Raw genomic sequence first — 27,698 nt, 5'->3', positions numbered from 1 at the left:
TCCTGTGCACCCTCGCTTTGCCTCTGAACGCCTTCTTCAGAGGGCTCTGCAGACTGTGCATCCGGTGGAGTTATCTGAGATTCTGCCTCACTTGTCGGGTGTGCAGACTCAGCATTTTTTACAGCCGTACTTATATCTATCTGTGCTCCATAGACTTGTGCGATTTGGTTATTCACAATGTGCGACAGCGACTCACATAGGGTGGTAGCAAGGCGTTGCATAGCCTTATCCACAGCCTTCTCGATCATGTCCGCAATTGATAGGAAAAATGATGCTTCCATTGCTATGTTATGGCGGGCAGCTGCTCCTGCATACCCTTGAGTTCGGGCTTGGATTTCAGCAATGGCATCCTTTCGGGAGCATCGCCTTCTGTCTACAATTTCAAGGATTTGGATTTCACGTGCCTTGGCTGAGCAGTTTGGGTTATCAGCGCAGTGTGCTTCATGGCAAAGACAGCACTTTTCTTCGTTACTTTTACAGTCGTTTGAGTTGTGCATCTCACCACAAATTCTGCATCTAGGTACTGACCTGCATCCTTTCACTGTGTGCCCATAACGCCAACACTTAATACACTGTAGGGGACGAGGTGATAGTGGCTCCACTCTGTATATTAAAGGCCACGCTTTGATTTCGGTTGGGCGATTTGACCCGGCAAATGTAGCAATCTTCACAGTTGTTTCAACGGGTCCGGGGACCCTTCAACGGGTCCCCGGACTCCGTTGGGACCTTGTTGTTGTCCACTACTCGACTACATCTATAGATAGCTATCACACCTGCTTCTGAAAACATATCTAATATCTCAGTTGGGGTCAAGTTGACATTGACACCCCGAACGAGGCCTTTGACGCAAGCTAGGTGAGGTGAAATGAATGCGCTCAACGGGTTGGTAGCAAATACCGAGCATTTTAGTAGGTCTCGAACACAGAGCTGGTCAGACGAGAAGCAAAGAATGCCACCCTTGCCGAACTGCCTGACCTCTGTGATGCTTTGGTAGCGAGTTGTAGCAGCTCTCAACTCCGCCTGAATCATTTTTGGATTCTTCATCCGTATAATACCATCGTTGCTTGGGACCAATGCCACAGGAAAGGATGAGATGCCATTGCGTAAAACAAGTCCACTGGCAATTCCTGCGAAGGAAGAGAAGCAGACCAGAGGAAAGCCCCTGGTCCAGGTGAGGAAAACGGCATCTGCCTGGTCGTACTATCTGAAAATACACTTGCTAATCAATTAGGACACTATAGAAACGCTTACGAAAAAAAGAATAAACAAAATCAATCGCAACTACTGAATTCTTGGCCAAACCCTCAGAGCAGGCAAACGACAGTCGCTGATCGAAAGCTCGAGAAGACTGTTCAAAAAGTTCTTGCTGCATCTTCTTTGCTTCAATAGTTGAAATTCAGAGCTCTTGCTAAAGTTTGCGTATTGAAATTGGCGAATGCCAACAAAGCGAGGCCTGGCACACTATGAAAACTTTCTCGACTGTTCTGTCACCGTGAGTCATACAATATGCAAGTTTAAAGACGCCATTCTCAGGCACAGTGCACAAACTTTTCGTTATGGCTATGGGCAGCGCGAAAACAATAATCAGTTGGCAACCAGTTGCGACAAAGTCGACAAAACACTGAGTCGTATCCAATCTATCATTGTCGGTCGTGGTTGGTAAAAAATGGTCAATATTCTGGTAGTGATTACGGTATTTACCGCTGTCTTTCGACGTACTCGCGCAGTAAGCATCAGTCCTTGTCTAGTTAACCCCGACTGCTTGTGTATACAGTATTCATCGAATTAAATCTTTGTGTCTATTTTGTTTGTGCTTGCGAATTGCTATTTACTTCCGGCCGGCACCTCTGTGCCTTGCTGCCTTTCAAAGATCTCGTTTTTCTGGTTGAATCTTTTCCAGAATGACCTTGAAGACAAGTTGATCACGTTCACGGTGTATCATTCTTTCGGCTCCGGTGCGTACGAGCGGCTTTAGCAAAATGGAAGCTGCTGGCTGGCAAAAAAACAACTGTATTAAGCATCACAGCTGGTCCCCTCTGTTCCAGGTTCCGACAACAGCTACGTTAGCAGAGCTGTTCTTTCTGTCCCCTTGGCCAGGCCATCGGAAAGTACATTTAACCAATTGCCACTTTCGGCGTCTGATGCAGCCAAGCTAAGGGTCATTATGCTTTGAATATTTATGCTAATCACCGTAGTGTGAAAGCGAAAGTAGCCATACGTATTCCTCAACTATGATAGATACTTTTTTTTTCTTTTGCAGAAGCTTTCAGAGGAAAACGGCCTGTACAGGGTGCGAGTAACAAGCGAACAAAATGACTCCCCTTTTGTTGCTTCGTCATTTGCAAAAGCTGTAAGTATATTTGTAGTGAATCAAATTAACCCGCGTGAACATGCAACTGTCTTCTCCAAATAGCTTTAGCACGTACGAAAGACGTGTGTTCATCAGTCGTTCGGACGTATCATCATTGTTACTGAATCATTTAGCCAATCGTTACTGAAGCATTTTATGTAGGTCGGGCTCGCCTTGCGTTTTCGATGCGTTTACCGTTGTCTAATGTGTGTGTGTGAATTCCAACTTTGTCTACCCGCAGTTTTGTTCAGGTTTGCATATCAGCGTTGACTTACCTATTCAAACACTGCCGTTAATCTTACTTCACTTTTGAACTGCCCAAGTCATTAAATGTTCTTGTTTATTTATGTGTGCAAGTGTTCCCTCTACGAGTCTGAGCTGAAGGACCACTTCATGGTGACGTTGGACCGCTCTGGTGCCCTGCTTGGGGTGTCAGACTTTGCTGGCCATCAGTGCACAGGCGCGCATGTTCCAGACCACAAGCTCGTGAATTTCAACACTACTCTCTCTGTATCCATAGTCAACATTGCTCCTGGGTAAATACAAAAAGAAGTGTTCATCCCTGCATCAAAGTGTCATTTAAGCAACTTGATCAAGTTGTCTCAAGAGACTTGCCTCAGTCAGACAGACAAATTACAGATATTGGAAACAAATACAGCCAGCAAACTATCAGATCATAATTTGTGGTGGAAATGCATCGTTAGCTTGCGGGCAGTTGAACAACTTATTTATCATTGGTTTCTGTCACTTTCTCAATAATTACGAATGTGGAGATTGCATTTGACTGAACAAATACGGTTACGAATGTGGAGATTGCATTCGACTGAACAAATACGGTTTATTATAGCTGGTGTGGATAGGCATGCGCACAGAAGGTGGGTGGGTAAGGGGGGCACTACTTTTTCTAGTCATCTTAGAGGAGGTGGGGGCGGGGCACAAATTCAGTACATACATTGACATAATAATCGCCAGGGGTCGCTGCGACGAACATTTCCTCTCTCCTTCCCTGAAGGGAAACCCTGCACACGCCTATGCTGGTGTGAATTCGTGTACTGATGGTGTGTAACATGCAAAAAATGTGAAGAATTGAAATTGTTTTCAGTCATAGGATTTATGCAGGGATAAAAAAAGAATGCTTGAAGGTATTTGTATCGTATATTAGGCTTGCCTTGACAGCAATTTACTCGCATAGTCAAAAAATGCATTTGAATAAAATCGTGAAAGGTGTATAATACACTATAAATGCAAACAAATGTCTCCTCCTTTGAGACAGTCTGAGTGAACAATCCAAATAAGCGACAGCTCCCAGGATTAGAAGTGTTCATTTCGTACCACCATTAGCAGATTCCATGGACAGTTGGTCAAGAAATGAATATTTTTAAGTTATGTGCAGGCTTCTCTTTACCGCAAGATGATGCGCACAAATTGTTGGTAACGAGGCTTACGCTTTTGCACTTACTAATTACAGACCAGACACGCAAACCTATATTCGACGCATGGAGCAGGAAAAGGCAGAAAGGGCACGTGGTGAAAATGCTGACAACCGTTCCTTTTTCGCCAAATATGTAAGTTTCTTCTAGCATTGTATATGTTGCAAGTAGCCACAGTTACCCGATGCACTGCTAGCTCATCTTGCACTGCTGGCTTTCATTGCTGTTTCAAGCATGCAACACATACTAGGTCTTCTTTGAAAAGGGGTACTACAAAAAATTTCTCTCGGCAATGTAATCAAGATGAAAATAACTTTTTTCTTTCAATGTAATTGATTGATTCATATGTGGAGTTTAACGTCCCGGAACCACCATATGTTCATGAGAGATGCCACACTGGAGGAGATGTCGTTCCGGAAACATTGACCACCTGGGGTTCTTTAACGTGCACCCAAATCTGAGCACACAGGCCTACAGCATTTTAGCCTACATCAGGAATACAGCCGCTGCAGCCGGGATTTGATCCCGCAACCTGCGGGTCAGCAGCCGAGTACCTTAGCCACTAGACCACCACAGTGGGTTCTTTCAATGTAGCCATCACAATTGGTGGACATCACAAATTGAGTTGCATATATGTTGTTATTTCCTGGTGGGTTATCTAAAGGTGCTTGTTAACTTGTTTAATAGGCATAGTTATTCAGGAACCAACAATTCAAAGCTTGTAATTACTGCTGAGACAATCCCATATCAGCTTTCAAATTAAATTTTTCTCATCCTGCGTGAGAGAGTCTCTCGCTTTTTCACTGGGAAGCTAACAGACCACTAAAAGCAGTGTAATTTTTTTTAGTATGTATGTTTTACCATTCTATGTTTTATATATTTTTCATTGTGGGGCAGGAAAGTATATTTGGAGACATAGTGTTAACGTACTACTCCAGAGGAAAAACTCCCCATAGGCCCCATGCATTCCGTGTACTCAGATTTGGGTGCACGTTAAAGAACCCAAGGTGGTCGAAATTTCCGGAGCCCTCCACTACGGCGTCTCTCATAATCATATAGTGGTTTTGGGACGTTAAACCCCACAAATCAATCAATTAGGCCCCATGCATTAAAGCCTATAACCGCACTGGTGCCGCCGTGATGGAATGATATTGAGCTTTCGGATGGTCTCACTTTCACTCGCCATGCATGCTGCCCCTGGCATTTTTATCTGTTTCGTGGCTCTCTGTTCCATCGCAGTTAGAAACTGTCACATAAAGTCAAGTTGTTGGCTCACGGCAACAAATACATGGACAATGAGAAACTATAATCCACACTACACGCGAGCAAGCCAGCGCATTCGGACGCACGGCCACACTCGCCCTCGCATACTAATATGGTTCGAGGATGGTGCCGTCACCTTACAAGTAAAACCATTAACGCTCCTTTCCATGCACAGCAAATCGCACAAATGACAATCGCATGTCCCCTAAACCTAGTTCATATAAACATCACACAGTTTCCGTTCATTTGGTTTATGTGAACACGCTCTTTATGATTTATACTGCGAGAATTCGTTTTTCTAGAGTATTGCGATACCAGCAATGACAACATTCCAAGATAGCGCAGTGGTGGTTATAACTTTTTCTGGCCAAGCTTTTCTTCTAGGGTCTGTTTTATTAACCATGTTCGGAGGTATATGGTCATGTCTAAAATATGGAGGAAAGGTCTAAATTTGGAAGTCTCCTGTATTAATTGTGAACACTGGCAGACACAGCAAGCCGACTGCCATTGTGGACCTCGAGTAACAAGACAGGAGAATCGAACAGCACGGACTTCTACTTTGAATACATAATGCAATATATGCAATTACTTTACAATTCCCGATAATTACGTTTCAAAGCAAATTTGGCATTCTCACACTGGATGCGTTGCATGGCAGCACTCAACGATGGCCATGCCATCATGCACAGATATGCAGCTGTACAGCTCCTCTAGGCAGCTTTGCTGTAAGGAAACTGTACACTGAGAATGTGGTACCTCAGTTGTTGGTTGCAGGTTGCTGCACTAGTGATTTCCTGCTTCTTTTGAAGCATGTATGTTAATGTGCTTTATAACTATTTTTTTGTTTGTTCCAGTGGATGTACATCATGCCACTCCTCATCTTCCTGCTCATCTCAGGTGCTTCAAATCCAGAAGGCCAGGGAGGTGGTAATGCCGGTCGTTGAGAAAATTCAGATAAATGAGATGACCACCCTTTCTTCCCATTTGTAATATATGTTCACTTTACAAGCACATCACTTTACGATAGTTTTCTGTGCACTAGTAGTAACTGAAGGCAAGTATGTATGTGTGTGTACAATTGTTGTTAATAAAGGTTTGGACTACAACGGTGTTGAGTGTTGTTTCGTGAAAGTTAGGTCAAGTGGCAGATAGGCCTTCAAAAATTGGCACACACAATGCCTGCTCCACTTGCAAGAGAAGCACAGAGAAGATACTATCACTTTACAAGCACGCATTCACTAGGTTTATGTCTTTCTGTGTAGTTAATAATGACTCTAGTTAGGTCACTCGAGCACTCACAAGTAAAACCCTCTCAAATATTCAAAGTGTTCTTCCCTACTTGGACTAGTTTTAGCAAGAATTACGAAGTCCAACTGTTGCGTGACATGTTCACTTTCCTCGTGCACCTAGTAAGCAGTATTTTTACGGCTAAGCTGCATATGGCTAGAGGATTTGTCTGTTCATTGTGTGAAGGAAATTGGGCAAACCTCACTAGTACACTAAACGTGAAAAAGGGGACACACGGACAGCAAACACCAATTAAAATCTGGCTTTACACACCAAGCGCGTTTGGCAAGCGACTTTACGGACTGACATTTCAAATTTCAGTTACAGTGTGCACAATCAGCTAAGGCTAAAAATTTTGTGTCTCCTTTCTTTCATGCACTAAACAGTTTTGCTAATAATCCAGCTTTAAGAATAAAATGACTCCTCTCTCTACTGTTTTTTTACTTTTGCTGTGCATCTGGCAGTTCCTATACTTCTTTAATTGACCACAACCCCATGCTCTAAGACATTGCCGAGCAAAAAATACCCAGGCCTTGAAACAGGAACACTGCATTGCTCATGCTAACCCAATAAATCAAGCGCCGATTGTTTTACAACATGCATCAATTATAACTTGCCCACCCCTTTACCTTACTGCAATTTGTTTCTCGGAAATACCAATAATGTTTGACCAACCAACCAATGCCTATGCAAACAAAATTTACTAATTGGAGTAATATTTACTAGACCAACCTAGTGAAAAGACATTTGCCATTGCTTGCTAGCTGCAGGAGGAAAAGCAACATGTCACGCAACAGTTATGGACTCCGTCACTCTTGCTCAAGCTGGTCCAAATAGGAAAAAGAGCACTTTGAATATTTGAGACTGTTTTACTCGTGCAAAAGGAATGCTTTAAGGGGCCCTGCAAAACTTTTTGAGCATGGTCAGAAAAAGCCACTGATCAGTAATCGGGGTACCCGTGAACATGCGAGCCGATTATTACAGCGCAGCATTTGGCTTGGAATTCACAACGAATTCTCAAAGTCAGCAAAATACTGCTTTCCCTTCACTCAACAAATGGCGGAACAAGCTCGAAGATTACTCACCACAGCCACTGTATCAGCCATTGGCTGATTTGAGCATGGCATGCTCAGTTGTTACAGGGCCTACCGTGGCAGGCCACATCTGCCCACGCGTGCCTGATCACACTGAAAAGCCACGTACTTGAAGGAAAAAAATATATATATATATAAGTGCTCAAGGTCGCATCTCTTCCTATGCAGGTTCCAGTGCTTTTGTCGGCACAAAAAAGAATGCAATTGCAGTGTGCAACAAATCTTTGTAAGCCCCGCCACGGAGGTCTAGTTCCTAAGGTACTCGGCTGCTGACCCGCAGGTCGTGGGATCAAATCCCGGCTGTGGCGGCTGCATTTTCTATGGAGGCGGAAATGTTGTAGGCCCATGTGCTCAAATTTGGGTGCACGTTAAAGAACCCCAGTTAGTCAAAGTTCCTGGAGCCCTCCACTACGGCGTCTCTCATAATCATATGGTGGTTTTTGGACGTTAAACCCCACAAGTTAATCAATCAATCAACAAATATTAGTGACTCCGCTTGTACCAGACAGATTCTAAAAATTTTTGCACCAGTGAATTTGAGACAATAAGCTCTTTTACCTGGAGCTTATTGGGGAAACCTGGAGACTTACAAAGACGGTTCAGCTTAAATTGAGGACGACACAGCAAGCAATGGAAAGAAAAATGGTAATTCTAACCTTAAGAGACAAGAAGAGAGCAGAGTGGATTAGGAAAAATTAAGAAGAGGAAATGGACATGGGCCGGGCATGCAGCACGTAGACAGGATAACCGCAGGTCATTAAGGGTAACTGACTAGATTTCCAGAGAAGGCAAGCGGGTTAGGGGGAAACAAGTTAGGTGGGCAGATGAGATTAAGAAGTTTGCAGGTATAAATTGGCAGCAGCAAGCACAAGACCGCGTTGACTGGCAGAACACGGGAGAGGCCTTAGTCCTGCCGTGGAGGTAGTCAGGCTGATGATGATGATGAAGCTTCTTTACTAAATTCATTTCATGGCTATTTGAGAAAGTGTTGCAGGGCCACGTTCACGAATGACCATGTGACAGATATTGCACACAAGCACGCTGTGTGAATGTGCCTAGTCTACCACTTTTCGTTTTGTATCTATTTTTGGAGGAACACAAACATATATGTGTTTTCGGGTCAAAATTGGTGGAAAAAGAATTTGTATGCTTATGTATGCGACCATTTACACCATTGCAGTACAATGCTGCAATCAACTGCTGCACAGCCAGTGCAGTAGCTTACAAATGCAATCAAAGATTAGAATATGGGGTGGCAAGAAATTTTTTAACAATGAATGTCGTTGGATGCATTTGTCAATGTCGCGGCCTTAATGAAGGCCATTCCACCTGTCAAAAAGTTGGCCCTAGCAATATTCTCTGTTTAACAGTATATCATTGCTTGATACCTCCATCAACCTCTGATCTTCAGTCTTGTTAAGCTACTTGAGGTACATTTCAATTGTTTTTTTTATGTTCAGTGCGATCAGAAATTGATGTTCATTTGCAGAACACTCTCAAAAAGGGCGCGAAAAGCTTGAACTTACGTAACAACAAATGAAGGTCAATGCTCCGTGATAAGTATTTGGACTATATTTGTCGGTCCTAGCAATCGAATACTACAGGCTTTAAGCATGCAAGTGAAGCCAACGGCAGCGTAGTGCAATCCCCGTCGACGTGCAGCCACTGCCACATATTTGGCTGGATGACTTCATGACAGAATCAGGGCTTTCGTCGAAACACTGTGAATATGCCCCGACATGAAAGATGTTGCTGCACATGACTAACCGGCTAGTCACAGGCGCTAATGATCACTCTAGGTCTTACTATCAGAAACGGCGGCCAGTTCTTTCAGCAGCTCTTCTCGCTTCTTCGCCTTGAATGATTCCATGAAATCTTTTAGTTGCTGGTCCGCTGCAGGGTCTGCAGGAGGAAAGCACTCGCGCTTTTTCTTCACCACCCACTCTTCGAAGAACTGCGGCTGGTTGAACACGTAGAAAAGAGCGACGGGAAATGTCATGTATACGGCCATCTTCCACACTTCGAGCTGCCAGTTCCCCATGCTGCAGGTGTGAACCTAGGCACTGGCCAAATTTTCGTATATTGAAGAACGAGCGACACTTTTAGAGCACGGTAAACACGGCCACACCAACCGCATGAGTGCACGCCAGCAAGTCGCGCCTTGCCGTGTCCTTACAGCGAACGATTCCACAGACCTAGCCTCCTGGATTTCCTTTGCCTGTCGGATTATCAGCGGTCACTTGAAAAGCGGCCGTCGTCGGAACTATGGTGGTGGCGCCACCTAAGTAGGAACGTTTTCAAATAAGTTTTTGCAACTTATAGGCAACAAAAATAGCGCAAAAAGTTTTTAAAAGACTTAGACGTAATTATAACTAGCCCTGCGTAAGTGACGCCGTCTTTCAACAGGCAATTACTTCAATACAAGGCATTGCCTCTAAAATTAGTAGCAAACGTCAAAATTGCCAATCTCAAAGGCCAAGTACAAAGACCCTTATTTCTACGTAGGCAGCGTCGTTATAGATAACGGGCTTTCCGCGCTCATTCGGCAGGCAAGAGAATCTAGGAGGCTACGCTACAGAACACCTAAGAGGGCACGGAGGAAGAAAAGTTTCTTTCCTCCGTGTACGAGGCCGATTACAATTCACAAATACTCAGGTTATGCAAGAAGTAAGCGCATCTACTGCCCCCTTTTATTTTATGTCAGTAGCGCTGCAGCTAGGAGGATATAGCAATTTTTTTATATATATCCTCCTAGCGCTGCAGTCGCCTGAGGTACTACAACTGCTACAGACAATTACAGGCACGTTGACTGTTCACTTTACGCTTCTAGATGCATTTATATAGATGGGTAGTTAAAACCCATAAAAAACATTTAGTTCATTTTACTTCACAAATGTCACTCCAGTCATAAACTTCAGCCACCAATTATATCACTTGGCTAGGCTTAAATTTGGCTGCCAATGGCTACAATTTGACGCTTTGATTGGTGTAAAGATGTGTAGTTCGACTAAGCTTTTCTGAAACTATATTCCGGCTTCTCATTGGATAAGCCAATAACTGGCTTGGCGGGAATCGTCTGGTACAACGTGCATAACGCCCAGTTCGAACAAAAGTTTCCGAGCGTTGCAACGAGCTTTACATACATCTGTCCTTCTAATTAATTTTATAAGGCTGTAGACATTCTTTGATATTGTGTAGATTGTGTAGTGCCGCTGTGTCAAAAAAGCAACGCGCGGCCGTGAGTATCATTACCTACAATTTCATAGCATGTTCGTGCTTGGGTATAAAAACGATGTTTATTTGTTATGATATCGATATTGTGGTTAGTTCTCGTGCACTCGCCGCACCTTTCTGTAGCAGTTCTCCAAGGAAATGAAGTGGTTTGTGAATAGTCTCTTCCTCCATTGATTGTACTGTACGGCCGACGTGCCGCCGCTCTATTTCTTGGCCCTTAGCCGTTACTTCATTATGGACAGTGGTCCAGAAGATGAAAAGAATCGTCCGTGAAACGATACAGTTTTCTGAGCGCTTGGATATATAGCCACCCGTAGTAGTGGGTGCAATGCATGGGCAGAGAGACAGACCGTGTAAGAAAGAAGTGTGCGTGCTATTTTTGTTGTACAAAACGAGAAATTATTCCCTTCGCCAAGATTTAAGTGTGTATTTTTCTTTTCTGAGCTACCCGATGATTGGCCCATCCCCCAGGATGAACCAGAACTTTAGGATCTACATCTGCCTATGAAGAGCGATTTCAATCGACTCGATCGTTTGCAAAGGGTCCTGCTGCTCTACGACTTATATAAACTCGGCCTGAACCTCTGAGGAGACGATATGCAGGCACAGGCGATTCATGATAGGTAGTGTTTCTGAACGTGTAGCCTTAGTTTTCTTAAGAACGCGCTAGAAATGGGTGAGAACTACCCGCCAGTCTTGCCAAGGAAAGTGTAGGGGATGTTATTTGTATTTATTTTGATATAAGAAGAAATTAAAGTGGGCAAAAACACAAATTGCCGGCAATACTCGAATAACTCATCCGATGATCTCTCAGTTGAGCTTCGAACGCAGACAGACACACCTGTCTCGTGCATTTGTGGCTATGGCTAACTGGTGAAACGTGTGGAAGTGCTTTGCAGCGGCGAATATTCATGGCTATGCGAATTTTGATGCACTCATTTGTTTTCTTTTTCTTTTGTTTTCAGCATTGGGGATGCGAAGCAATGAGGGACCAGTCTCAAGGCAAGTTCTTTACCCAACATCACCCGGGAAAAGCTAAACCATTCAAACTTGCTCAACCATGTGTACTTGCATGTTGCTTGCATAGATGATAATGACGGCTGTCAAATGCAGTTTATAGCATTTAAGCTACTTCTTCGCAGTGATCTCAACATGCGAACTGGACCTGCATAGTTTTCATCCTGAAAGTGGTCAGCGTGAAGTCTTTACTGAGCTCTAAAAGGTGGCACAGCGAATGTAGCATTAGTTGATTTTATTTATTATTATCACACTGAAGGCCATGTGGCTCAAGTAGGAGGGGCAAAGTACAACATAAATACATGTCCACGGCATAATTTAAAATCTTAAACAAAGTCAGGGAAACAAACAACAGCAGATCAATGCTGATTACAAAAAAAGGTAGGATGCAATGCTGTATTGATTCGGGTGAGTCCAAATGATGAAAAGGTATCGAGTTCCATTCTTCAATGGTTCGAACAAAGAAGAATGGAGTTCAGTATGGGCAACATAAAGGGGGATATGAGTAAGTGGGAATGTCAGCTTTTTTTTTTTTTGTCTTGGAAACATTTATGTGAGGTCTAGTATGTATAAAAAATTTGCAATTGACTAAGGAATAGAGAAACTTGAGTCGGGATATTTTACATCTCACCTGAAGTGTTCAAAATCCATTGCAATGCGAAAGTTCATTTACAGAATCATTGTGGCTGTATTATTTTTTCATGACTCGTGGCCATATTATTTATTTAATCCTTCTTTTTTCAGGATATTACACCCATATGTTCAGTTTCACAAGATTTTGTGGGTTTGTTGTTACAAGCTTTCATGCTCTAGGCTCCGCTATTTCAACTTGCAATCGTGATTTTATATTTGCATAATCCGAATGGGGTATTGCAGAATGCGCAGTTGTGACCAGATCAGTTCTGGTGCACTTGTTGCAGTGTTTACGTACCTAATCGTGTTTTCACAATTTTCTATCTCGCCAGGGACAAGTACCTCAAGCACTGACGAATTATCCTCAAAACATAACAAAAATGGCACCCTTGACAGGTATAGTAACCAAGACTTGTCGGCTCTTTGTTTCACGTGAGCCCTGTTACCTTATCCTGGTCTTCATTTCAGAAGCCTCGATGATGCCCATCCTCGAGATGAAAGCAAAACGGAGAGTAAGTATTGTTTTTTGTTGTTCTAACACCTTTGTGATTAAGAGACTATATTTACAAAGGCCATAAATCGATCACTTACTTCACCACTTATTCTTGCATTTGATCTAAACTGTTCATTTTTTTTCTTTACGTTGTATTCGTGACCTTGTTAGATTGAAAATCGCTCATGCTCCACCATTTTATGGCAAGCAGCCATTATACTATTTGAAATAGTACTTTTTTACTTTGAAGTAAAACGAAACGGAAAGGAAAAAAAAAAGAACCTAGAATGAGTAGCACATAGCACTTTGAAAGTCACAAACCAGCACACTGTGGCATTATCATCGTGCACTTTGACAGCTTCTCCTTAGTTCTAGCTATCTAACCTGCTGAGCAAAAATGACCAAAATGCTAGGAAATAGTACTACGAAGTTTCCAATGTTGTACTGTTCAATTGGCAAGTGGGTCCTGACATGGAAACTTTTAGAAATTTTAACCTACGCTTTCTTCTATATAAATGAAGTTTTGAGGCAGACTCTCAGTGGACGTGTGGTTGTCTCATTTACAGCTTGGAAATGTGGGCTCAATATCGATTAAGGATTAATTGCAAGGTTTTAGGTTTAGGTGCCTCACTAAAGAAATCCAGTTAATCAAAACTAATCTGAAGCTTTTCATTGTGACATTAAATTAGCCAAGTCAAGCCCCACAAATCGATCAATAAATCATTGTAATTATGGCATTTCCATGCTCCTCTGCTGTTTTTTAGGCGAGTGCTTTATGAAGAAAGCATATCTTTTGGCTTAAGTATACACTTTGTGCACTGCGACTGGCACGCTGCCATGCAGCAGCCTGAGCAGACAGTTGCTAAAAGGCCAAGCAGAATCACTCTCCCAACGCATGCTAGCACATAGTTTATCAAAATGATGAACTGCTGTGTAGTCTATCGTACCAACAGGTACACGTCGTGACCTGTGGGAAGAACATTTTACGGTCTCTCGATTCGTCCCTGCTTTTTTAGGCCGCAAAATAAGTGGATCAAGGGTGTGCGATGTGAAAAGTGTTTGGTTCCCGCTCCCTCTGCCATCTAGCACTCTGCCGCTGTGTGCTGGAATCGATCGGAGGCAGTCTGCAGGTGCAATGATATTGCACGATGTTCTTGCTGCCATAGAGCTGCTGAGAAAAGGAACGACGCATGCAAGGCATTTTAATTAAGCTCAAGGCTGGTGGAACATATTGATGGACCTTAATAAATATTAACTTGTCATCTACCCTTCACAATTTCTGGGAATACAACCTCAATTAGTGCTTTTCTGAATTGATAGGGCCATCAGTTAAGGAGCAAACTGAGTTATGCAGCATACTGCCGTAAACACAACGGGCCACCCTGCAGTGCACTGAGTAAGATCAAACTACGACATTGGTTAATTGGTTGACTCTTAATAAACTGCCGCAATCCATTACGGGAGATCGGTCATAAAATGGGTGGTGCCTTGTTATTTAGTGAATTAGTTTATAATTTCAGGCTATTTAGCAGTAGATTGTTTTTGAAGTAAATAATTGGCTTAATTCACGAAAGAAAGACTAATGTTGAAGAATAAGCTTGATACAGATAACCTTAGCATTCAATTGATTTCATCTCACGTAGTAAATGCCGTATGGCATTGCGAATGCTTCTGCGGCTAAAGCCCAGTGCTGTAATCCCAAAGGAAACAACCACCGGAAGGGATAAATTTAGTCCAATTATTCACAGTGGCTCATCCATAACTCTTTTTTATTGATTGGTAAACAATCTGCATTTTAGGAAGAAATGATGCAGACTGTAAAGTAACAGAACTATAGGGTAATAAACGAGGGTTTGCGAATGCTGCAGCGACGGATGTGCGTGTCAGTGTTCGTTTTGGAAAGCAACACAAAGAACGCAAATGAATGAGATATACGTGACAGTGGCCGCAGTGACCGTGCCGTTGCCATTGCCACTCTACAAGGTGAAGCGAAAGGAGAAAACGGGGCTGTACCTTCCTCTTGGGCCGAAATCGTAGCGCGTTATTTTTTCTCACCTGTGGTTCAACCTCAGCATGAGCTGCGGGAGCGGCGAGGTAAACACTTTGATCATTGGGATTTTGATCATTGGGAATCACAATGGGATTTTTTTGTTGAAGAGCTCGGGGCGTGTTTCGGCCACTCGGCTGCTAGAAAGAAGCGGGCTGAGCAAACACTGTTGCAACGGGCACAGCTACCAGGTGAGACATGCACCACTTACATAGAAGAAGTGTTAAGGCTGTGCAAGGTGGTCTGTGCCACCATGTCGGAAGAGGACAAAGTTGGGCATCTGCTTAAGGGGATTGCTGAGGACGTGCATAATTTTCTAATTGGAAGAGAAAGCCTCAGTTTTGTGTCCGACGTCATTCAGAATTGCCGAACCTTTGAAACGCTCAAGATGCGTCGAATTGCGCCCAAGTTTGGTCGGCTGGCTAACGTTACAACTGTTGCCAGTGTGGACACGAATCCTGGCCTCGACCTTTTTTCTACCATTCGACAGATTGTTCGTGAGGAACTTTCCCACCGAGAAATGTCGTGTTCGACAGCTGACCATCGCGAGTTGTGTCTGCCACGTGAGTCTATGAGTGTGCCTCCTTTGACCCCATGGCAACCCACGATGAGCGCGGCAACTGTGGAGTACAGCCCAGCCCCACAATCAAGGATGACAACCAGATTTCCCGCGTCGCAGTATGACCGACGCTCTCAGCGCATGCCTCCTCGACACCCGACGCCTCGGTACGATGCACCCGACCAGTACATACGTCACACAAGAGCAAATGATGACGCTCTATTCATCGACGAGCGACCGACGTTTCGACCTCGGCCGGTGTGCTGTTCCTGCGGTGTGCCAGGCCACATATCGCGATTTTGCAACCGTCGGGTGACTCCTCGGTATCACCAACCATCCGACTTTTCACGACCCTTCGAACAACCTCATGGTGTCTGGCGGCCGGCCCACATACCACCTGTTACAAGCTGCCACTCTAGCGTCGCCAGCGCGAAGTCGGCGACGGGAATGACAGCAGGTTGGTTCGTTCCCTACGCAAGCAGAGACAGTGAAGAGATCAGAGACGTGAGATAACAAAACAACTTTACTCTAGTGATATTGCAGCACACGGGATCTAATACAACACTTCAATACAACTAACAAAATACATCGACACTTGATACAACTAAAGAAATATATAACAGAAACAATAAATCAGCTTACGAGAGAGAAGTATTACAAACTACACAAACTAACAAGAATAGAACGACGGAGGAGAAAGTTCGAAGATATAAACAGGTGAAGGCATACGTGTGATGACCGGCAGCGTTGTGTCCCCGACGATCGGATGCGAGAAGTCGAAGAGAGTTCTGGCGCAACTGCGATGTCGGCGGTGTTGCAACGCTGGTGGCTCCGGGAGGCTAGTGCTTGCAGGTGACTTCGAGCAGGTTGAGCTAACTCGAGGCGAAGTCCCGATGTCTACGTTGCAGACGTTAATATCGCGTCACAACTAGACGAATGGCTAAGTTTAGGTGGCCAGCCGATACAGAGCCACACTAAAAACTTCTAGAAGAGATGCTTGTTGATCTGTTTCTACACCATCTTGGTCAGCGACTAGTCTGCCTAGCAGGGCAAAATCCTGCGCTGAAATCCCCCTCGTGTCTCCTCGCTCTCTTCTTGGGGACAAGAGACCTCTACATGGGTCAAATCATGCGCGTTTCATTGATGGAAACTCCGCCCCAAAAATATTTTGACCCCACCCCTTTTTAATTGGGAGAGGGCCCGCAACTAGCGAGAGTGACAACCTGTTGGGTTGTTGTCATACGGCTCGGCCACCAGAGCGTTTCCCACGCTTTTCCCCGTGGGAACGGTCAAACGTTTGGCTCTCAGCCGGTGTGTCTCGTAGTCTAATCCTTGTTCGGGGTATACCGCGGCCCTCTACGACCTTGCAGACGCCGTCATAGTTACAAAAGGACTAACCGTCGGCGGCGACGTTCTAAGAAGAGCACCCCATTTTGCACTTCTCGGCTCCCTTTCATGCGCCGCCGTTTCTCACGGTCAGTCGGGGAGTACGGCACCCGTTAATTGCCGTGACGCGGTGTCGCCAAAAATGGCCGTCCGTGACACCACCTGATGACAACTATTGACCCAGCAACTTTCGCGACCACTCCCCAGCATCTGACAGGAGTTTAACGCCCCCACCGCGACCTCGTGCTCATCGTTCTCCTTCACCGCTGCGTCGCAAAGCGCCCTCTTCGCCACCGGAAAACTAGCCAGCGCGGCCTATGGGGGTGAGGTCGCTGGAAACGTGCTACTGAGAGAAATACCTCCTGTGTGTATGTTTAGAAACAAAGTGCGTGTTTTGGTGGATCATGTGCCTGTGATGGCCTTGGTGGACACAGGTGCAACGATTTGCACCTGTGTTAGACGTGTTAGGGCGGAAAGTTGTTTTTACCTGGGATGAAACTTCGACGTTCTGTGGAGTGAGTGGAGAGCCATTGTGCCCTATTGGTATGTGTAGTGCTGAGGTATTTTTGGGAGGCCTTATGATAACGACAGAGTTTGCGATTATTCCTCGGTCGACACATGATGTAATTCTCGGCATGGACTTCTTGCGAGAATGTGGTGCCACTGTAGACTGTCGCACGGGGAAAGTCTTTGTGAGTGGCCAGATGCCTTCAGAGCTTCTGGAAACTCCAGCGAATGACCAAACTACGCTGTGTGTCTGTGGCGTTACGTTCATACCTGCGTTGTCTACCGTACGTGTTCCTGTTGTTTGTCGCGGCGCGGATTCTGACAGCTTCGATGCGAGCGTAGAACCAATGCACATAAACTGCGTGAAGAAGAATGTGTTGGTTCCCCATTGTGTGGTGTCGATTGATGTGTCGATTGATGGTGGACGAACTGGCCTATGGACTGTAAACTGTTCCTCTGAGCCCGTGACACTACCCAATGGTTTGAAATTAGCTTCGGTCAGCAAAGAACACGCGACCTTATCAGTGGTCGAGCTCACAGACGTGCCGGAAGAACGTGACGGAACTAATTGTCACAATTTGGACGGGGCGCTTATGGCAACGATAAATAAGTCGCTTAGTTCAAGCGAGCGCCGAACTTTAATGAAAGTTCTGTTGAAGCGCGTTTCGGTATTTGACTTTGCGCAGAAGGGCAAAGTAATCCCTATTCCCCTGTCTCGAACGCGCCATACCATCAACACTGGCGCGGCAAGTCTGATTCGCCAAAACCCATATTGCCGCCAGCACGTAGTGCGTTGACAGCAAGAGCGGCTCTAAATCTGGAGGAAAAAAAGAAGATCGCCTTCTTCTTGGCTCGAGAGCCAGCCACGACTGACGCATCGTCCTAGTGCTAGCTACCTGGTGGTTTAATAAATCCCCCAGTACTTGTGACTCATCGTGACAAACTGGTGTAAGTGCTGGGTAGTCTCACGGATGCTGCAGACCCCCCCAGGAAGCCGCGATACGAGTCCAGTGCCAGTCAATACTCCCGTGCATCGGACCAGCCGCCGAATCAGGGGATTGCCTCCGGAAGCCGACGATACTGCTCCCACCACGTCGACAAACATGACCAGCGCTTCGGTTCAAACCTCGGCAACCGGCACGGGAAGCACGACGTTGAACCGCTACACATTGGAAAGCCCACGCGCACCGGCGACGTTCCATGGCTCGGAGCACGAGGACGTTGAGGACTGGTTGGCGGATTTCGAGCGCGTAGCCACCTTGAATCAGTGGGACGACGCAGCGAAACTGGGTCGTGTCTACTTCTATCTCGAAGACGGGGCACGTACGTGGTATCAAAACCGAGAGGAACAGCTGACGACGTGGCCCGAATTCTCTCGTAGACTTCTGCAGACGTATGCCAGTGCTGATCGCCAAGAACGAGCTGAACGAGCTATTCTGGCCCGCGTCCAGCTGCCAAACGAAACTGTGACCACGTTCGTCGAAGACATGACGCGCCTCTTCCGACGGGCCAATTCAAGAATGACGGAGGACAAGAAGTTGCGTCACTTGGTGCGCGGTGTCAAGGACCAGCTTTTTGCCGGCCTCGTGCGAAGTCCTCCGAAGACGGTCGCGGAGTTCTTGTCCGAGGCCGTGACAATGGAAAAAATGCTGCAGCAGTGATCCAACCAATACGACAGGCAAGTCAGTGGCATGTCTACTGCCGACATTTTCACCGCCACTAGAACCAACAACGACTGTCTACGTGAACTCATCCGTGATATAGTACGTCAAGAGTTACAAAAGGCTGGTGTAACACCTCATCCTACAGTCAACTCTATTGCAACTGTGATCAAGGGTGAGCTGCACCAGGCCTTCCGGGACACCTTGCCTCATGATACAGCTGTGCCACCTCCTGCTGAATACCGCCGTGAGAGAACCTACGCGGAAGCCTTGAAACGCCCTGCTGCAACGCCGCCATTATTCGCCCATCCTGTTCCTGCTGTTTCACTACAGTCAGCGCAGCACATACCGTACTACGAAGGCACGTACACGCCACCACCGTTGGCCTTTGTCCCTGGTGCTTCTGTCGCCCATCGTTCAGTGCAACCAGTTCAGTACATCGACGATCGGCGCACGTCTCCTCGAAAGTCTGATGTTTGGCGCACACCTGATCGCCGGCCTCTGTGCTTTCACTGCGGAGAAGCTGATCACTTGTACCGCCAGTGCCCATATCGCCGTCTTAGGCTTCGTGGCTTCTCTGCGTACTCACCGCCACCCCGTTACGGCCAGAGACCGCGCGACATCGAAAACTACCTCTTTCAGCAGCATGCACCACCATCTGCCGGGCGCCAGTCGCGCTCGCCATCACCGAGGCGATTTTCATCAACGCCCCAGCGGTATTCTACCACACGTTCTCCCAGCCCCCGCCGGGAAAACTAGCCAAAGCGACCTCTGAGGGCGGGGTCGCTGAACGTCGAAGCGCTGAAGACCTCCTATTGACGCAGAACTGTACAGAAACCGGTTCGACATCACATACTGCTGCAAAGGATGGCCAAATTTCACTCGACATAGCAGTGACAATTGATGGTTGTGCAGTTAATGCGTTAGTGGACACCAGTGCAGACTATTCCATACTGAGCGGGAAACTGACAACGCAGCTGAAGAAAGTCATCACGCCGTGGCATAACTCGCAGATTCGGACAGCTGGTGGCCACGTCGTTACTCCACTGGGTGCCTGCACAACTAAAATACAGATTCAAGGGTACACATTCGTAGCAAGCTGCCTTGTTCTACGCGAATGTTCCCGTGACGTCATTCTGGGAGTTGACTTTCTACAAGAAAATGGAGCTATCATTGATCTGCAAGAGCGCCGCGTCACGTTCTCAGCCCAGCGAGCAATCAACGTGCAGGATGGTGGAAGGCGTGTCGACATACTCCGTATTTCTGAACAGAGTGTGACGCTTCCTCCACGAACAAGTGTTCTAGTCGACGTAACATGCTGTGGTTTGGGCGATGGCGATGTGGTGGCTGAGACAAATTTAGAACACCTCCTGCAGCAAGGCATTTGTGTAGCTAGAAGTGTAATACACCTTCGTGATGGTCGATCTGAATTGCTCGTAACCAACTTTAGCAACGAGCATCGACATCTTTTCCGTGGCACTTCGATAGCGTTTGCCCATGAAGTAGCAAACGTCACCAACTGTTTCACGTCGGAAATAGTGGATACCGCCGACACGTCAATGAGTAATATTGACATCAATCCTGATCTGTCCACCGTTAACCAGACTGCACTACGAGCGCTTTTGTTCGAGTTCAGGTCTTGCTTCGCAACTTGCTCAAAGATCCGCCAGACATCCATCACTCAACACAGGATCATCACGTACGAGGACGCACGTCCGATACACCAGAACCCCTACCGCGTGTCGGCCAAAGAACGTGAAGCAATACGTACGCAAGTCACCGAGATGCTTGACGATGGCGTTATTGAACCATCTAACAGCCCGTGGTCATCTCCAGTCGTACTTGTCAAAAAGAAGGACGGGTCGCTACGCTTCTGCGTCGACTACCGAAAGCTTAACAACGTGACGAAAAAGGATGTGTATCCGTTGCCACGTATCGACGATTCGCTGGATAGACTTCGTCGTGCCCATTATTTCACTTCTCTCGATCTCAAAAGCGGGTATTGGCAAATCGAAGTAGATCAGCGAGACCGTGAGAAAACAGCCTTTGTGACTCCAGACGGCCTATACCAATTTCGAGTGCTTCCTTTTGGCTTGTGTTCAGCACCGGCAACTTTCCAGCGAATGATGGACACTGTCCTCACAGGGCTCAAGTGGCAGACTTGTCTTGTCTATCTTGATGATGTGGTGGTCTTCTCTACCACGTTTGAGCAGCACCTTCACCGCCTGCGCAGCGTGCTGAAGGCTATCCGATCGGTGGACCTCACACTAAAGCCACAGAAGTGCCACTTCGGCTATAAAGAACTAAAATTTCTTGGACATGTAGTTAGCGCCGAAGGAATCCGTCCCGATCCAGACAAGCTTGCCGCTGTTGCCGAATTACCAGCTCCTGTCAATAAGAAAGCCGTCCGGCGCTTCCTTGGTTTGTGCGCCTACTATCGCCGATTCATTCATGGCTTTTCACAGATAGCAGAACCTCTGACTCGTCTCACAAGGGACGACACGCCGTTTGTCTGGGAAAACGAGCAACAAGCAGCTTTTGATGAGCTGCGACAGCGCATGCAATCAGCGCCCGTTCTCGCTCATTTCGACGATGATGCTGACACGGAGGTCCATACCGACGCTAGTAACATTGGGCTCGGTGCAGTGCTCGTTCAGCGTCAAGAGGACATCGAAAGAGTGATAGCCTACGCCAGCCGCTCTCTATCCCGTGCCGAGGCGAATTATTCCACTACGGAGAAAGAGTGCCTCGCAGTCGTGTGGGCAATCACCAAGTTCCGCCCGTACCTTTATGGTCGTCCCTTCAAGATAGTGACGGACCATCACGCGCTCTGTTGGTTGGCAAGCCTGCGTGACCCTTCAGGTCGGCTAGCATGGTGGAGTTTGCGGCTGCAGGAATTTGATGTCACCATCGTCCATAAGTCCGGCCGTAAGCATGAAGACGCTCACACACTGTCACGCGCACCCCTTCATGTCATCAGTCAGGAAGCAGAGGAAGACGAAGGCTTTCTGGACGCCGTTAGTGCATCAGACTTGAGCAAACGACAGCGAGATGATGCAGAGATTCGTCCAATCATTGATCATTTAGAGGGCCAGGGCGCAATCATACCACGTCATTTATCCCGCTCGTTGACGTCGTTTTGCCTACGAGACGGTGTGCTGTACAAGAAGAACGCTCGTTCAAACAATCGTGCTTACCTCCTGGTGGTTCCTCGAGACATGCGAGACGATGTCCTCTTTGCTTGCCATGACGAACCCACATCCGGTCATCTGGGCTACTCAAGGACACTTGCCAGAGTGAGCGAGAGGTACTATTGGCCAGGACTTTCAGCAAGCGTAAAGAAGTACGTAAAGAGCTGTCGGGAATGTCAGCGCCGAAAGCAACCATCTGTTAGGCCAGCTGGTTTGCTTCAGCCCATTGAAGCACCCTGCACGCCGTTTGACCAAGTCGGCATGGACATTCTCGGGCCATTTCCTATGTCTGCGGACAGCAACAAATGGGTGATCGTCGCGACCGACTATTTGACACGCTACGCTGAAACCCAGGCGATCCCACGAGCCACGGCTTCTGAGGTAGCACAATTTTTCATGCGCCACATCGTGTTACGACACGGTGCTCCTTCCAGTGTAATAACGGACAGAGGGACGGCATTCACGGCGCAGCTTACGGACGAAGTTTTCAAACTGAGCAACACCAGACACCGAAGGACAACTGCATACCACCCGCAAACCAACGGACTTACCGAGCGACTGAATAAGACCATCGCAGACATGATCTCAATGTACATCGACGTACAGCACAAAACATGGGACCGGATCTTGCCTTACGTGACCTTCGCGTATAATACCGCCGTGCAAGAGACCACGCGATTCACGCCATTTCGGCTTCTCTACGGCCGCGAAGTGCAGACCATGCTAGACTCAATGGTACCGTGTCAGGACGAAGACGAGTTGGCAACAGACGCCGAAGAATTCGCAGAGCGTGCCGAGGAAGCCCGGCAGCTCGCGTGACTGCACATCGGCCAGCAACAGCAGGCAGACGCACGACGCTATAATACCCGCCACAGAGAAGTGTTTTACAGCCCCGGAGATCAAGTTTGGGTGTGGACGCCCGTCCGCCGCCGTGGCCTTAGTGAAAAGTTGCTGAGCCGGTACTTTGGCCCATATAAAGTGTTACGCCGCGTCAGTGACGTGAACTACGAAGTGGTTCCGGACTCAACACCCCATGCACGGAGCAGGACACGGCTGAGGCCGGACGTCGTTCATGTGTTGCGCATGAAGCCATTTATTGCGCGTTGTTCGTAACTTTTCCTTTATCATACAGCGTTTTTTGCGTTTTTTGTTTATTTTGTGAACTTACTTTCTCGTTCATTGACGTTTCTTATGTTGGCACGCTCTTCAATTTTTACTTTCACTTCATCCGAATTTCCATTTTTTTTTCACGTGCCTATGTAGTAGCATCGCGGTGCTCCTATGTACTTTCCTTTCCTCTTTTTGGTACTTGTTTTTTTTTTCTTTTCGGAAGGGGGGATGATGCCGCCAGCACGTAGTGGGTTGACAGCAAGAGCGGCTCTAAATCTGGAGGAAAAAAGATCGCCTTCTTCTTGGCTCGAGAGCCAGCCACAACTGACGCATCGTCCTAGTGCTAGCTACCTGGTGGTTTAATAAATCCCCCAGTACTTGTGACTCATCGTGACAATATCGTGTTTCCCCGTCAGAAAGACAAATTATCAACGACCAAGTGCAGGTAATGATGCAAAAGGGAGTGGTACAAGAGTCATCCAGTCCGTGGGCAGCACCGGTAATCCTTGTTAAGAAGAAAGATGGATCTTGGAGATTTTGCGTCGACTATCGCCGACTGAATGCCGTGACTAAAAAGGACGTATACCCGCTGCCACGTATAGAGGATGCAATAGACTGCTTACATTTGGCCTCTTATTTTTCCTCCGTAGACTTACGATCCGGTTATTGGCAAATTCTGATGCACCCAGAGGACAAGGAAAAGACTGCCTTTGTAACCCCTGATGGGCTCTTTGAATTCAACGTGATGCCATTTGGACTGTGCAAGGCACCGGCAACGTTCGAGAGGTTTATGGACACCATTCTGCGTGGCTTGAAGTGGAACATCTGCATGTGCTACCTCAACGACGTCGTCATCTTTGGCCGCACGTTCAGTGAACACAACTCTCGTCTGGATACTGTTTTGAACTGCATCCGAAACGCTGGCCTAATTTTAAACTCGAAGAAATGCCACTTCGGAGACCGCCAGACGCTTGTGCTCGGGCATCTCGTTGACAAGGATGGCACCCCCCCTGACCCCCAGAAGACAGCAGCAGTTGAGGCGTTCAATGCGCCGCGTTCCGTCAAGGAGCTTCGTAGTTTCCTGGGGCTTTGTTCGTACTTCCGCCGCTTTATTCCGAAGTTTGCCGACGTTGCGTATCCTCTCACATGCCTCTTACGAAAGGACAATTCCTTTGAGTGGACTCCGGAGTGCGATTCTTCATTCCGTCAATTGAAGTTTTTGCTGACGTAACGACTCGTGCTTCAGTCCTTCTGCTCCGACAGAGCTTCAGTTCTTCTGCTCCGACAGAGCTTCATACGGATGCTAGCGACATAGGTATTGGAGCCGTCCTAGTACAATGTTACGGCGACCGCGAACACGTCATCGCATACGCAAGTCGCTCCCTAAGCAGGCCGGAACAAAACTACACTGTTACGGAACAAGAATGCCTGGTGGTATTATTTGCAATTCAGCGGTTTAGATCTTATCTGTACGGACGCCCATTCACAGTCGTAACCGACCACCACTCATTGTGTTGGCTTGTCAACCTTCGTGACCCTTGTGGCCGCCTTGCGCGCTGGGCACTCCGGCTACAAGAATACAGTTTTACCGTCGCTTACAAGAGTGGTCATCGACATGCTGACGCAGACTGTCTTTCACGTATGCCACTTAGCACAACAGACTGTGAATCCGATGACCTTGACCAGCTTGTAGCGTCTGTGTCGCCTACGTTCCCGGACTATCCCAGTTTCAGAGCAGAACAGCGGAAGGATGCTAAACTAACACCACTATTCGCCGCTGCATCCGCTTCCACTAGTGCACGCCGTTTTTGTATGCGTGATGGACTGTCGTTCAAAAGGAACCTCTCCAGCAGTGGTGCGCGTTTCCTTCTAGTGGTCCCGGAGAGCCTGCGAACAGTTACTATGAGTGTCATGCACGACGACCCTACATCTGGACATTTAGGTTTGGCGCGGACTCTTCACCAGACTAAAGAGCGCTTTTATTGGCCTGGTATGTAGAAATCTGTTGAGAGTTATGTGGCAAGCTGCATGCAATGTCAGCGTCACAAATGTCCATCTACTGGTCCAGCTGGTCTTCTACAGCCGATGCCTACTCCAAGTACACCTTTTCGAACAAGTGGGCATTGACTTTCGGGGCCCCTTCCCAAAATCGGCTAAGGGCAACCGATGGATAATTGTTTGCGTCGACTACCACACACGCTACTGCGAGACGGCGGCCGTCCCCTCCGCAACTGCCAGTGAAGTCTCGTCGTTTTTGTTACAGTACGTCATCCTCCGACATGGCCCACCTCGCCTGATTATCAGTGATCGTGGACAACAATTCACAGCAGATGTCGTGGAGGAGCTACTCTGTTTATGTGAGTCTCGCCTGCGTCACTCGACACCATACCCCCAAACTAATGGGCTGACGGAGCGTACCAACCGCACCATTATCAACATGTTGTCTATGTATGTCTCATGCGACCACAAGAACTGGGATGACGTACTCCCGTTCATTACTTACGCGTTCAACACTGCGAAGCATGAGATTACAGGCTATAGCCCTTTCTTTTTGCTTTATGTTTCTTTCTGCTTTATGCACGTTCGCCCCGGCACACAATCGACACAATATTGCCTTTCTGTGACCACGACAACGTCACTGTCGCCGAGACTCTCTGCCTCGCCGAAGAGGCCCGTCGCATAGCTCGACTACGCACATTGGCGTCGCAAGACAAAGCTAAGGCACGCTATGACATTCACCATCGACCAGTGATTTATCGCCGTGGTGATCTGGTGTGGTTGTGGACTCCGATGCGCAAGCGCGGGTTATGCCAAAAGGTTTTGGCCACTTACGATGGACCCTTTGTCATTGTCGACAGACTTACAGAGGTCAACTATGTAATGGCTCGTCTCACGGCGAGTGGTCGACGAGCTGCCAAAACTCAAGTGGTTCATGTTGCCCGCCTGAAACTTTACACGCCACGACAACTTGACTGACTCAACCGGCAGCCTTCGTCTGCGCGGAGAGGAATGTTGCGAACATGCACGAAGACGAAGAAGCGTATACGGGGAACGCACTCGTCGCCCAGAGCGAGAGAGGAAGAAGAGGATCAGGAGGATCTTTAACCAGTCGGCCGCTTCTGAGCTGCCCCTCACGACCTAATAAACGGCCCCTTTCAACGTCTACCAGTCTCTTTCTAACGTAACAATATAGTACGTGTAGAGCCCTTCTTCGAAGGGAGTACACATAATTTGCCACATTCATCATTGTTACAAATTCTTAGGCATTTTCGTGCCCTGTGACAATTCTTCACTGTCAGTGTAGCAGCAGGACAAGGAACTCCAATGAATACAGATTTCCTTGTGAAAACATTGGTTACAAATGTTCCATGTTCATTTGTTGTTGAGTATTTTTATAGAGGTTCACTTTTTCAACCGGTAGGCGTGTTTGCAAACACCAGCATCATTTGCAGGGTATACCACAACACTTTAAACGCTTGTACATAGGCCCGCCCGTAATTATCTTCCAAACACTTTCATGCTCTTGTTTTGCATTGGAGTAGCTAGCGGGTTGGAGACAGAGCACCAATAGTCAGTCACTGTTATGCACTGAGTGTGGTCTGTCTTATAAAGAATTTGGAGAAAGTTGGCCTCTTAAAGCTATAGAAAGGACAGTGCAGCACACGAATTTCCCTTCATTGGGTGTGTTTTGGCCCAATCATTTTTGTTGTACTGTGTGCCTTGGCATGTTAATTCTTTTGTTTTGTTTTTGTAGGGCAGCAGTCTTTCCTGTTTGTTGAGAACATTCGAAAAATTGAACTGAAACCCGAGTCGCCAGAAAATGGTTCACTGTACGTATTCTCTTGCCCTCTTTTTAAAATAATTCTTGCTTCAGTTGCACCACTCTTACGTTTTACTTGTTGTGCCAGAGATACCTTGACATTGAATAGTTCTATAATTTCTTTTTCTATACAAACTCGTATGATAAATAATGCTTTAACTACTTAAGCCAACTAACTATTTCCGTCTTTATTTGCCATGTAGGGCGTGACTAACAACAGATGGTCTTGCGTGTAAAATTATCCATTTATTTTGATGGGCTAGCAATGTTTGCTTTGTAAATAATATGAATTGTTTTCAAAGCACTGTGATCACTACTGCAAATCAAGTTTAAAATAGACGTTAATATTGCATTTCACGTTGCAGTACTCTTCTTTTTAAGTAGTATATTCTGGCCATCTCCTTTTGCTTATATATATATAGATATACATGTAGTCACATAATAGGAGCTATATTTATGCAGCTACAGAAAAGGGGCTTTACATATGCAACATTTCTTCCTACCAGCTGCTTCTTTATGCTTTTTTATAAGCAGCAAAACACTATTGCAAGTACGTACTAAAATTTCACGGGCATTTTCAACTCTTGCTCTACCCTGTTGAAACTTGACAGTCATA

At 46.6% G+C, this 27,698-nt stretch overlaps 4 protein-coding genes across 5 annotated transcripts in view; 2 read left to right on the top strand and 2 right to left on the bottom strand.

The window, feature by feature from the left end:
- Ak3 (Adenylate kinase 3) overlaps positions 1 to 27,698 on the bottom strand; it is a 104,852-nt gene that overhangs the window by 42,774 nt on the left and 34,380 nt on the right. The window lies entirely within an intron of this gene.
- On the top strand, positions 1,580 to 6,149 carry EMC10 (ER membrane protein complex subunit 10). Its single transcript, XM_037421527.2, has 7 exons — positions 1,580 to 1,726; positions 1,901 to 1,955; positions 2,046 to 2,158; positions 2,261 to 2,350; positions 2,708 to 2,886; positions 3,819 to 3,915; positions 5,898 to 6,149. The coding sequence occupies exons 1-7, from the start codon at positions 1,667 to 1,669 to the stop codon at positions 5,985 to 5,987; spliced, it is 684 nt and encodes a 227-aa protein (XP_037277424.1). The 5' UTR covers positions 1,580 to 1,666; the 3' UTR covers positions 5,988 to 6,149.
- LOC142775059 (protein PET100 homolog, mitochondrial) lies at positions 8,975 to 9,624 on the bottom strand. The gene has a single exon (XM_075876379.1). The coding sequence runs from the start codon at positions 9,463 to 9,465 to the stop codon at positions 9,220 to 9,222; it is 246 nt and encodes an 81-aa protein (XP_075732494.1). The 5' UTR covers positions 9,466 to 9,624; the 3' UTR covers positions 8,975 to 9,219.
- LOC119170381 (uncharacterized) overlaps positions 10,405 to 27,698 on the top strand; it is a 43,411-nt gene continuing 26,117 nt past the window's right edge. Inside the window, exons 1-5 of one of the 2 annotated variants that reach the window (XM_075876364.1) lie at positions 10,405 to 10,662; positions 11,624 to 11,660; positions 12,641 to 12,704; positions 12,777 to 12,820; positions 27,017 to 27,092. In XM_075876364.1, the coding sequence (XP_075732479.1) occupies positions 11,642 to 11,660; positions 12,641 to 12,704; positions 12,777 to 12,820; positions 27,017 to 27,092 (203 nt within the window). In that variant the 5' untranslated portion in view covers positions 10,405 to 10,662; positions 11,624 to 11,641. Of the gene's footprint in view, positions 10,663 to 10,847; positions 11,282 to 11,623; positions 11,661 to 12,640; positions 12,705 to 12,776; positions 12,821 to 27,016; positions 27,093 to 27,698 lie in introns of those variants that run through there. The other variant, XM_075876369.1, reaches the window with a different exon arrangement.

Source organism: Rhipicephalus microplus, chromosome 2, assembly GCF_043290135.1.
Source record: "Rhipicephalus microplus isolate Deutch F79 chromosome 2, USDA_Rmic, whole genome shotgun sequence".
Lineage (NCBI taxonomy): Eukaryota > Metazoa > Arthropoda > Arachnida > Ixodida > Ixodidae > Rhipicephalus > Rhipicephalus microplus.
Note: the sequence above shows the minus strand (reverse complement) of the source record. Positions and strands in the feature narration are given on the sequence as shown.